Source organism: Capricornis sumatraensis, chromosome 12, assembly GCF_032405125.1.
Source record: "Capricornis sumatraensis isolate serow.1 chromosome 12, serow.2, whole genome shotgun sequence".
NCBI lineage: Eukaryota > Metazoa > Chordata > Mammalia > Artiodactyla > Bovidae > Capricornis > Capricornis sumatraensis.
Window position 1 is genome coordinate 25,828,411 of NC_091080.1, and position 12,982 is coordinate 25,841,392.

At 47.9% G+C, this 12,982-nt stretch overlaps 1 protein-coding gene across 1 annotated transcript in view; it reads right to left on the reverse strand.

Annotated features, from left to right (window-relative positions):
• Positions 1-908: 908 nt before the first annotated feature.
• The window catches only part of SIAH3 (siah E3 ubiquitin protein ligase family member 3), a 70,193-nt gene continuing 58,119 nt past the window's right edge, over positions 909-12,982 (reverse strand). Inside the window, exon 2 of the mRNA XM_068984756.1 lies at positions 909-1,592. Coding sequence (XP_068840857.1) covers positions 909-1,592 — 684 coding nt within the window. The remainder of the gene's footprint in view (positions 1,593-12,982) is intronic.

A 12,982-nucleotide genomic window follows, 5' to 3' on the forward strand; every position in this document is an offset into this window, starting at 1 on the left:
ATGGATTTGATAACTTGATAATAAAGCTCCCTCCGGGGAGAATGCCCTCCCAGAGGTAGGAGATTAATTTTATCTTTTGCTCTTTTTGGCTGGTTCTCTTCCCCTGTGTCTTGCCCATTCTTTTCTATGACTTGCTCAACGAAGGGCAAAGAGGTTTTCTAGGAAGCACCAAACCCTTGAGGCCTTTGATTTCAGAGCAGGAAAAAAATGGCCTGGGCTGAGGGCAAGCTCACAGCAGCCTGCCAAAAGAGGGTTCAACCTCTTGCCTGCTCCCCTGAACCCCAGGATCAACCCAGAGGACACATGGCATGATGGTACCTCCAGCCCCGTACCCTGGAGGAGACGCCATCTTGTGTCTAAGCAGCGTGGCCCCCGAGGTTCGGGCAGAGTTGTGTCTAGCTGGTCTGCAATACACACCCCTGAGCTGGCCAGGTCCCCTTCCATAATCTGCTATCTCCACGCCTTTCAGAGTTAGCTCAGTCTGAAACAGACTAAAAGGTGGAGGGGGAGACGATGTGGACACTCAGACTCCTTTCAACCCCGAGAGTCTGCCTCGTGACCTCGGTGACTGTTGCTCGTTTGAGAAGCAGGAGGGAAGGGAACTGCGGGTGGCGAGCAATCACCATTCTGATGGAATCCGATTAAGAAGCGTTCTAAAAAACTACACCAACAAATCAGGACAAACGTCACACCAAGGTCTTGCATCACAGGACGTTTACATAATATAATGCCCATGGCACACAGATACCAGATACCACAAAGTACCTGAGACAAAAAACCAAAAAGGAAGAGGGCAGGAGGGAGAAGAATAGAAAGGAGCCCGAGGCCTGGCACGCGGAGATCTGAGGGCCCAGGCAGAGCTTCTCAGCGGAGGGGTGGCCGCACGCGAGTGTCCGGTGGCCTCTGTCTCACGTCTCAGCCTCTGAGGAGCAGATCTCCGTGGCCGCGGAGATGGCGATCCCGATGGCCAGGCTGCCGTTGTCGGAGAAGTGCTGGGCCAGCGAGGTGCCGATGATGAGGCAGTCCCCGTTGGTGATGACCGAGTCCACGCACTCCAGGATAGACCGGGGCGTGGCCTCCCACCTGAGACATCGGTGGTTTCTGTTGAGCTCCAGGCGATAGGTGAAGCTGTCGGCCTGGGTGGGGGTCCCGATCAGCATCATGGTGGCGAAGAACTGGGGGTGCCCTACGTGCCTCTCCTGTTTCCTGAGCACCAGCAGGAAGTGGTGGCCAAAGCAGGAGTGGATGATGAGCCAGTCGGCCGGCGCCGGGAGGTGCATGTCCGTGGCCAGGAAGACAATGTCGGCCCCGTGGAGGATGTCCACCCTGTGCATCTGCCGGAGGTGGGGCACCACCACCTCCAGGTGGCCCTCCCACTGGCAGGAGAACAAGGGGCACAGGCAGGGCATCACCCGCGCGGCGGGCGGCCCCGCCTCCTGGTGGTGCAGGTGGTGGGGCCGGGCGTGGTGGCAGAGGCGGTGTCGGGGCTGGCGGGGGCAGTGGTGGTGGCAGTGGTGGGGGGGGGCATGCGGAGGCGGGTAGCTGCTGGGCTCCGGGGCGCTCTGAGTGACGGCATGCCGGCTGGACACATACTGTAAGAGACGGAGGAGAGCCTTAGTGGGTTCGTGGCCGCGAGATCAGTCTCTCTGGCTGAGGACCACCCCCCCGCCGCTGCCCCCCCAACCCGCCACCAACCCGCAGGTTCAGAGTGTGGAAAGCAAATTCACCAACTCAGTCGTGCCTGACTCTTTCAGACCCCATGGACTTTAGCCCACCAGGCTCCTGTGTCCTTGGGATTTTCAGGCAACAATACTGGAGTGGGTTGCCCTTTCCCTCTCCAACCGATACAGGTAGACAAAAGCTTTATTTTGTGAAAAAAAAAAAAAAAAAGAGAGAGAGAGAGAGAACCGCCAGACTGTTTTCTGAAATGGCAGAACATTTTACATTCCCATCAGCCAAGTAAGAGGGTTCCGTTTCTCCATGTCCTTGTCAACACTTGTTATTATCTGTTTTGACAAATAGGTTAATGAGACCGAATTCATTGTTTTGCATATTTTGCCAAATTTAGATGCTGAAACATCTGTACATCTGCCTGTCATTTTAGGAGAGAATGTAAATTTACCCAATTGAAAACAGAACCTCCTTCAAAAGATTCCTCCTGCAAGAGACTTTCCAAATGTATTAGTATATTACCAAAAAAAAAAAAACTAAAAAAAAATGAGGGACATGGTGGATGTCTTGGGTGGCTGAGATTCCGAAAACTCAGTCCAAGAAAATGCAATATTTATTATGCCTTTCTGATTCTTTAATAAGATACTCAAACAGGCAATTTCCCCCTTCGAATAGGACGCATTATGATGGTCCTAAGTAACAAAGAAATCAATTTTTTTGTTCTTTTTTGATATTGTTGATATTTTTGTGCAGGGACTGGAGGTCAATGGATTCCCCCCCCCCCACTCCATTTTATCATCAGTGTTATTTTTAGAACAAAATTTCGGTAAATACCAATTTGTCCTTCCAGGGCTGCCTGGGATTGGTACTATCTGGGGTGCCCTTCTGGGTTGTAAAACAAGCATGGCATGCAGAGCTGACTGTGTGCAGCTGGACTGTGGTCCCCAGGACGGGAGTCTCAGCTGTGACTCCTGGGACTTGGCTCTACCAGGCACACTTCTGTCCTGCTTTAGACTCATTGTTAAAGAACAACTTACCAGGGGCTCACTACCAGGCTTCCTAGGTGGCACTAGTGGTAAAGAACCCACCTGCTGACGCAGGGACACGTTAAGAGACGCAGATTCGATCCCTGGGTTGGGAAGATCCCCTGGAGGAGGGCATGGCCACCCACTCCAGTCTTCTTGCCTGGAGAATCCCATGGACAGAGGGGCCTGGTGTGCTACCGTCCATAGGGTTACAAAGAGTTGGACACGGCTGGAGCGGCTTAGCAAGCACACACGCAGTATTGATATAAAATCAAAGTAAGGAGGGAGTTAGGAAGAAACACCACGGCCTCCCTTTCCTCCCTCCATCCAGCCTCTTTGGTGCCTCCTGTTGGCTGGATGCAATCAGAAGGAAGCCCAGGAGATGCAATCAGCCAGGGTCAGCTCCCCTTGGAAATGTGCTTGTGAAGAGGGACTGTCCACCTGCATGCAGATGCCTCAGTCCCCTTTGTGATGTTCCTTGATCCCACCACACTGGGCTTCCTTGGCTGGGCTTTGATAAGGCTGATGAGGGGGAGGTAGGGAGGGCTGATACCTGTCCACAATCATTAAGCTGTCTGATGAAAATGTATACACAACCAGCTGACATGTGCACCGCCTGGGCATGGGCTGAGAATACTGAACAGGGTACGATCCCTGCTCCCGTCTCAGCGGCTCACTGTGATTAGTGTAACAACACAGTGCAAGGATGCAGGATGCTGGGAGGGACTCTGAGTGTGCAAAGTGGGGGTAGTAGCTGTTCTGGTCAGTGCGAAGGCTGTCTACTCTCGGTGAAGCAGGAAGGGCGATGCTCTAACAAAACGGGCAAAAGGTTTGTGAGTAACAGGTTCCAAGGAGCTGGATCTGAAAGAACATGGGATGTCTAAGAAATGAGAAGTTCCAAGTGGCTGTTGCTAGGGGATCTGGCAGAGATGGCGAGGAGCAGGGCCGGAGAGCAGTTGGACCATGTTGCCAAAGAGTGGGCACGGAGGTGGCACCCAGCCCTAGGGGCAATCAGTAGGAGGGCCCAAGGGCTTTAGGGAGCCCCCTCGGGCAGTGTGATGCCCCAAGCCCAGCAGTAGAGCTCACACTCAAGATGGGGCCACAGTGGATTCCTGGCACTTGTCCAACCCCTGGACTCGAGCCATGATCGTCCTAGACTCTCCCCTTCCTTCTGGCCTCATCTTCCCCTGGCCTTCCCATTATTTAATTGCTGCAGGGTAACAAAGCCGCCAGCGGTGTATTCCAGAGTGAATGACTATGCAAATACTTCGTAAACTCACAGAGACCCCTGCACTTGCTTGCTGTGCCCTGGGAAGGTGCTGAGAATAAACACAGCCTTAATCCTTCATTTCTTCCTGCTCCTTCTCCTGATGCAAAATATGTTTCATTTATATACACGATCATCGGGGTGAGTGAGGTCACAGGGCCGCTGGCTGGGAGAAGGGATTCTTTTAATTGGCAAAATGCTAATCGTTTTGGAAAATGAATTCTAATCTTCCCATCTCATACAGTGGATGTGTGAGTAATTACTTTCCTTCACTAAACTGTTAATGCAACATTAGTGATTACACTAATTAAAACTAATGAACTCTTCCAGGCTGATAAACCCCAGTCAGTCCGAGGAGGCCTTCCTTCCATTGGCTGTCCTTAACTTGCCATTTGGAAGAGAGATCTTGAATTAACCTTTAGAATAACTCGCAAAATTGGGTTTAGAAATGTTAGGCTTTATGGACTGGGTATAATTCTCTCTGCAAGCATTAGTGAGACCATTTCCACTGAGGGTGTAATTGAATTTAAAGACATCTTCCTTAATTTCATCAGCTACACTCCCATGGTTGGTCATGGCTATCCCTCCAAATCCTGGTGTCCAAAGAGGAAACCTGGCCCTGGAAATACCCCGTGACCCTTTCTCCAGCCTCTGCTCCCTCTGATCTGTGAGCTCATTTGGAGGACTGCTCTGTCCTTCTGCCTGATGCCAGGAACAGTGCCATGCTAATGGAGGCATTGCAGCTGAAGGTGGGTTTTGCACCCAATTTCAAATGACAGTCATGGGTTTTGAGTTTGCTCCTGTCCTTATTTATGAGAGTTAATGAAGTAAAGCTTTCAGTACTTTCAGCGATGCTATCGATGTATTTCACACACAGGAGAGAAGACGGGGAGGACATATATTTCAGGGCAGGTATCAGAACGCTGGAAAAGACCCCGATGCTGGGAAAGAGTGTAGGCAAAAGGAGGAGGGGGTGGCAGAGGATGCGATGGCTAGGCAGTATCACCAAGTCAATGAACATGAATTTGAGCAAACTCCGGAAGATAGTGGAGGACAGAGAAGCCTGGTGGGCTGCAGTCTATCGGGTCACAGAGAGTCGGACATGACCTTGAAGGACTGAACAACAACAACAACCAGAACGTTGGAAAACAGTCAGTCATGGCCAGAACCTAGCCGGGCATCAGGTCTGCAAAGATGGAAGAGTCATTGTATCTGCTCCAGGTCCCACTCTGTAGTGTTTAAAAACTCCCTCTGTTTCTGGGAAGGATGGTCAAGGCTGAAGGTTTAGTATTTCCCATTCCATTTTCTCACCTCCCCTCCTCTCAAAACCTAACATGAGTGTACATGTGCACACAAAACCCAGGAGGACTCTGGAAAAGCTTCCACCAAACAGTCAAGAAATAAGTTACGCTGAGAACGAAAACAACGATGGGGCTTTTATTTCCACTAGACTGTCTTCCTTCAAAAATGTGTCTTATGCTGCTTTTTTCCCCAGACTGTTATACTTAGAACACTGAATGAATGAGATCTTCATGTGGGCAGCATGATAATGTCTGCAATTTTCTTTAAAATGCTTCAGTTGAGAGATTGTGATAGAAATGTGTACATTTTTAACCTACACTCCAGGGGCTGTCAATTCCCTAATCAGGAATTCACACTTCGAGGTGATCACCTAACATTTTATCTGAAAGGCCACACTTCAGAGATAATGACTACAATTGCCTCACTTAGTATCCATATTTCTGATCCACACCAGATGCTGCTAATTAACATTTCCACAGAGGTTTCCATTGGTGAAATTAGTAGTTTGTTAATCAGCATAATAGATGTACTAAGATTGGGTAAAACATTTCAGAATAATTCTGTACTTTAAGGATGAACCCAGGAGTTTGTTCCATAACTATTTCTGAATCTAGCCACTGAGTCAAGGACTTAGCATGGTCTGATGCCATCTCTAAGAATATCAGAATCTTTTTCTTGTTAGATCACTACATACATACAAACTTTTCTTGCTGGCAGTCAAAATTATCTAAATTGAGCAAGGAGACATTGGTTAGCAAATACACAGAAACTTGGAGTCCTCAGCTATATATGCCATGTGTGAGTGCGTGCTATATCGCTTCACTCATGTCTGACTCTTTGCAACTCCACAGACTGCAGCCTTCTGTCCATGGGATTCTCCAGGCAAGAATCCTGGAGTGGGTTGCCATGCTCTTCTCCAGGGGATCTTCCCAACCCAGGGACTGAACTTGCATCTCTTATATCAGCAGATGGGTTCTTTACTACTAGTACCACCAGGAAGCCCTGTATATGCCATAACTAATTAGAGAAGAGAGAAACGAGTTATTACTGTGAAAAGAGGAAGATAAAAATTTGGGTGGATCGATTTTAAAAACCAAGGTCTGTGGGTGCAAAGGGGTGAAAGGTATCCATACAGGTGCCTACACAGGTACTATACCTATGGTCTCAAAAATCTCCTGACCAAGCTGATCGTCTTATAAATCCAGACCCTGGCTGTGTGAGAGGCTGGGAAGAAATATGCGGACAGCACTGTGAGAGCAAAAATATAACTCAGTCCTCAAGCACCCTGGGCCTTTCTTGAGTTCCTGGATCCACCATGGTCCCAACTGGTCTTGTGTCTTTGAGACCATCTGCCCTAGTAAGACAGAGATGCTCCCTCCCTCCTTGACCTGCGAAGTCAAGCAGCAGTTAAGATCTGTCTATACAGTTCACTACTGCATTTATTTCAACTCATTTGGAAAAATCATAGGGTGGGTGGCTTTCTCTCTTTAGGTAGCTTGGAAGTCAAAGAGGGTAGGGATTGTGTTGACTTTGCTCCCTGTTTGGTCTGGTGATGGGCAAAGCCAACACTGTGCAGTGTCTGGCATCTGCAGACTCTCCGTGAGTATTTGCTGCTTGAGTGAATGGATGAATGAGTGGTTCGTATCTGGAGCCGTGTCCTGGAGCGTATCCATGCAAAGGCCACTGGCCTTCGGTCAGAGGCTCTGTCCTCTACCCTTCTTTCCTGTAGAAATACGTGGGTGTGTATGTGTGTGCACATGGGTGAGCATGAGTCGATAGCTGTGGGCTCATCAGTTTGGTCTCCTGGTGGTTCCTCCCCCAGAACTCGACAGTGACAGGACACTGGGACCTGATTCACGTCCAGGCAGTGGTTCGTGTCCAGCTGCCATCCAGGAAGTACAATAACGGTGCTGAAGAAGCAACTCCTGCCAGTTAGGCACTCTCTTTGCTTTTACTTTTTACAGCGATTACTCCCCGAGTCTCAGCGTCCTCTTTATTCACAGCAGATGATTTCTTACCATCCGGGAAGGCTGGTCTGCTGGACCGTCGCCCACCTGTTAGACTGATCTGGACCCACTTTCCCCACTAGGACCAGTGACCTAACAGAAGGCTGGATGCCCCCATACCGCCTCATTCATTTTCTGTCAACAATCACCAAGAAGCAACTTCACCCCAAGATTACAGCCCGCCCCCAGTTGCTCCCTCCCCTTTAAGATGAGGGCCTACTGGCCCTCTCACCCTGAACTGGCCCTTCTAGGCCACACTCCAGATAACAGGGGTCCTAGAATTCCCTACCCAAGGACTCTTGACTCAGCTTCCAGGAGCCTGAGCTATTTCTAGGATCCAGTACCAGAAGGCGGGCAATGGCAGACCTGAGGTGTGCCCAGTAAGGGGACTGGCTGGAGCTTGGATAGGTGGGCTGGGGGTGTCCACTTGCCTCTGTCTTGGGACTCATCGCAATGCAAGACGAAACCTCAGTAAGAAGAAAGTGAGACAGGCTGCTGGCCGGTGACTGCGGTCTCCGGATCATCTCAAAGGGCTAATTATTAAAGCAGGCGGGTACGACATATTCGAAGAGTCGCTTCCCTTGATCTCTGGCTTCGAGGTAGCCAGACAGGCAGCGTGTGGGCGTTGGCCGGCTCTTTGGCCTCCAGCCCCGCGAGCGTTATGGGCGGGTCTGCGATCAAACCGCGCAGCGGAGGAATCCCGCACCAGTGGCGGAGGGATCGCTATTTCTTCTCCGACTCCGCTTTTCCTCCGTGGGGTTTTGAGCATACTAATGAGTTTTGTGAGTCATATAGATGAAAGACCTTTCCTTAAAAGCAACTTTTGGAGTCATCAGATTTTTATATCTGCAGCCAGCAAGTGAATCCCAGGGCCTCTAGGGAGCCGTTGGTAGGTTAAGATTTAATTACCTAAAGACTGTAAGCATCTGTATGGGATGACTTCAGGACTCCGGGGTGACTCAAGGGCAGGGCTTAGCATGCTAGGAGCACAATCTCAGCCAATCTGAACAACCTCAGGTTGTGGGCAACGGTTTTGCTCGTGTGCCTGGTGTCGCTATAGGTAGGATCAGGGCTGTCACCTTAAGGGAGGGGGTAGGCTGCTAAAAACAGTTACACATGTCAAAGCAAACTTGAGCAGCACCCTGCTCAGCAAACTTGCGCAGCACTCAACTTTGGCAGGCTGTGCGTGGGTGGCAGTTAGTCCTGGTGGTCTGAGACATGCTGATGGCCAGGCTGCCCCAAGACCTCATGCCACCCTTGTTTGTGTGGTTCTTTAAAGACGTCTTGACCAGACATTCCATAAGTTCAGCTCTCTCCAGCTGGGCTCGCTACCCTCCCCATCGCCCACCTACAGTGCACGCTGTGGCCTGGCTAAGTTGTGTTCCTCTTTCCAGTGTTCTGTGCTGACCAGGACAGGTCTGTCTGCCCTGCGTTCCTCTGTCTGTCTGCCCTGTGTTCCTCTGTCTGTCTGCCCTGTGTTCCTCTGTGACACAGGATACACTGAGCATCCAGCAAATCTGCCCTGCGTTCCTCTGTCTGTCTGCCCTGTGTTCCTCTGTCTGTCTGCCCTGTGTTCCTCTGTGACACAGGATACACTGAGCATCCAGCTTTGCTGCGGGACTGTGATGTGAACTCAGGTCCCTGAACATTGCATCTTTGCTTCCCTGCTGTATCCTCAGTGCTGGCAGAGCTTGGAACATGGTTGGTACCCAAGAAATATTCCTGGAGATGCTGAGTGAGTGACTCTTCCCCACTGAGCTCTCACCCTAATACAGTCCAGCCACTCACCATCTGGCTGCCGCCAATCTAAGGCAAGTCAGCCTCACTGCCTTTCTGGGCTAACGTGGCAGCCTCCTAACTAGTTGTATTGAGTTGAAAGGTGACCCCCAAAAGATAGGTCTATATCCTAACCCCTGGAACTGTAAATGTGACTTTCTGTGAGAAAAGGGTCTTTGCAGATCTAAATAAATGAAGGATTTCAAGAGGAGATCACCCTGCATTATCCAGAGAGGCCCTAAATCCAGTGATAAGTGTTCTTGGAAGAGACAGAAGGGAAGAAGACATAGACACAGAGGAGAAAGCTGTGTGAGGATGGTGGTGGAGGCTGGAGTGGGGCTGCCGCAAGCCAGGGAACAGCTGGAGCATCAGAGCCAGAAGAGGCAAGGGAGGATTCTCTCCTACAGCCTGCAGAGGGGGCATGGGCCTGTTGACAACACGATTTTAGCATTTTGGCCTCTGGAACCATTGAAAATAAAGTTCTAGTATTTTGAGCCACCAAATTTATGGTAATTTGCATGGCAGCCCTAAGAAATGAATACACAAGTCTTCCTGCATCCATTCTTGGCCTCATGCGGACTGTAACTTTTATCACAAAATCTTTTAATGGTCTTCCATCCCTGTCAGGATGAAACACAAACTCCTGTGTGTGCCATCAAGAACCAACATACTCTAGAAGGCCTACAGGTGGCCAGTAAGCACATGCAAAAATGTTCAGCCTCACAAATTCTTAGAGAAATGCAAATCAAACCGTGAAATCACATTGGTCAGAATGGCCGTCATCAAAAAAGTCTACAAATAATAAATGCTGGAGAGGGTGTGGACAAAAGGGAGCCTCCTACATTCCTAGAATTTAAATTGGTGCAGCCACTACGGAAACAGTATGGAGATTCCTTTAAAAACTAAAAATAGAGCTACCATAGGATTCAGCAATCTTGCTCCAGGGCATATATCCAGAAAAGATGAAAACTCTAATTCACAAACACACCTGTAGCTCAGTGTTCATAGCATCACTGTTTACAATACCCATGACGTAGAAGCAACTTAAATGTCTATAGACAGATGAGTGGATTAAAAAAATGTGGTGTGTGTATATATATATATATATATATACACACACATTAAATATATAAGGCAATATTACTCAGTCATAAAAAATGAAATAATGCCATCTGCAACAATATAGATGGAGCCAGATATTACCATAGCAAGGGAAGTCAGACAATGATATCACATATATATGCAATCTGAAAAAGTGATAGAATGAACTTATTTATAAAACAGAAATAGACTCACAGACGTAGAAGACAAACTTATGGTTACCAAAGAGGAAAGAGAGGAGGAGATATAAACTGGGAATCTGGGATTAACAGATATACACGACTGTATATAAAATAAACAGCCAGGACCTGCTATATAGCGCAGGAACTATATTCAATCCTCTCAATAACCTACAATGGAAAAGAATGTGAAAAAGAATATATATATATTCTTATATGCATAACTGAATCACTTTGCTGTAAACCTGAAATTAACACATTGTAAGTCAACTATACTTCAAAGAACAAATCCCCACATTCTTTGCATCATTTTTTTTTTTCTCTGCATCCTATTTGCTACTCAGCCTAAGCACATTGACCTCTTACTGTTTTTTTGAACACGCTATCCACACACTTGCCCCAGGGTTTTTGCACTGTCTATTCCCCTTACTTGAAACAATCCCACATACCCCCGTGGCTCACTGTCACACTTCATTCACATCTCTGTCCCACAACTGCCTCTACTCTGAGACTGTCCTTCACTTAACTGTTAAAGAAACCCTCTCAATCCCCTTACTCTGCTTTAGCTCACTTCCTAGTATTTTTCAGTTCTATACAACTATATAGTATAGTGTATGTAGGTAATACATTTTTTCGTATACTGTCAGTCTTCCCTACTGCAATGTAAGTTTCTTGGGACTAGGAATTTGGCTGTGTTCACTATTGTATCTCTAGAACATTATCAGGTACCTTAAAGAGCTCAGTAACTGTTTTTGTTTGTTTTTTGTGTTTGAATGAATGGTTACATTCCTTTGGGTCTTAAACTTTTCCCTCTGAATCGGGAAGATCACCTGGAGAAAGAAATGGCAACCCACTCCAGTATTCTTGCCTGGGAAATCACATGGACAGAGGAGCCTAGGGGAGTGGTGTGTTCAGTCCGTGGGATCACAAAAGAGTCAGACACAACTGAGCGACTAAACGGCAAAAACGATGGCTTTCAGGCCCGTCTCGTCCTGGCTCCCAGTCCGTCTCCAAATCTCCCAGCACTGAGGAAGTCATGCCTACACGTCTGCATTCCTCCAAATCTTCCAGGTCCAAGATGATAGAAGCAAGGGTTTCCTCTCTGTCTGCTTAGGACCTCTGCTCAAAATTCTGGTTTCCTCCCTGAGGCTTGCTTTAGGATGACTGGGACAGGGAATGGCCTCACTGTCAGGAAATGTCTACAGCCAGACGTGGATGTAGCCTAGTCTTTCCCAGAATGATTGTCAGCTCAGTATCCCTGGGCTAACACCAGCGCTGCATAAATCTAGAGCAGAGAACCAGGTCATTTCACATACCAAAAAAAAAAAAGAAAAGAAAATCCATCTTCCAACAGCACACTTAATTCCCAATAATCATTTTTAGCAAATTGGGCCTTCCGATAAGCCTGCCCCTAAAATAGGAAGTGTGTCGTTTGACCAAGGGTGGATGGAAAGACAGAGCTGCAGGGAAAGAGAAAGCATTTTTGAAGGCAGACCCGCCGGGGTATGAATCCTGGCTTTGCTATTAAAAGCTCTGAAACCGTGGGCTCATTAATTAACCTCTCCATTCTTGTTTCTTCCTTTGTAAGATGGGAATTGTAATATCTCATAAGGTTGGAGTAAGGACTGAATGAAATACAAAATACTGGGTTGGCCAAAAAGTTCGTTCGGGATTATCCATAAGCTGTTACAGAAAAATCCAAGTGAATTTTCTGGCCAACCCAACACATTGTATAGTGCCTAAGCCAGAGTAAGAAGATATTATTATCATTATTGCCATCATCACTATTATTATCATGGTTATTGAATAGCTAGCTGCTGAAGATGTAAGCTAAGGAAATTCACTCTACATAATTTCTAGACTCATAACTGAATTGGATGGAATCCTAAAAACACCAAAACCTTTCCAGAGCCCCCTCAAACCTCCCTGACAGCTCTCACTCCAGTCCAGTGTTTGCGCTTGTAGAAAGCTTCTTACTCAATATTTTCATCTCGTCACTAGCCAATGGATGCTGGCTGCAATGTACAGAGTAACTTAATACATGTAAAGAGCCTAGTTGAGTGCCTGAAACATAGGAGGTACTCAATAACTGATTGTTATTATCTTCATTATCATCATCTACTTGGACAGTAAGGAGATCAAACCAGTCCATCCTAAAGGAAATCCACCCTGAATATTCATTAGAAGGCCTGATGCTGAAGCTGAAGCTCCAATACTTTGGCCACCTGATATGAAGAGCTGACTCATTGGAAAAGACCATGATGCTGGGAAAGATTGAGGAGGAGAAGGCGGGGTGACAGAGGATGAGATGGTTGGATGGCATCACCGACTCAATGGACATGAGTTTCAGTAGACTCTGGGAGATGGTGAAGGACAGGGAAGCCTGGCATGCTGCAGTCCATGGGTTTACAAAGAGTCGGACATGACTGAGCGACTGAACATCACCATCTGCTAGCATTTGGGGCAGTGCAAAGCTGCTGGAAAGCTCAGGCAATTCTATGAGCACATTGGTCCCCCCAGCTTCTTAGAAGCTCATCCCTTTCTCCTCCATTGATTGAGCATTTCTCCCAGGGCCTCTCACCCATGGTGGCCGGGCCTAAGTGGCATTACGTAAGGCAGTGCCCTCCCCTAAGACAGGCTCTCCCTGCTTGAGAG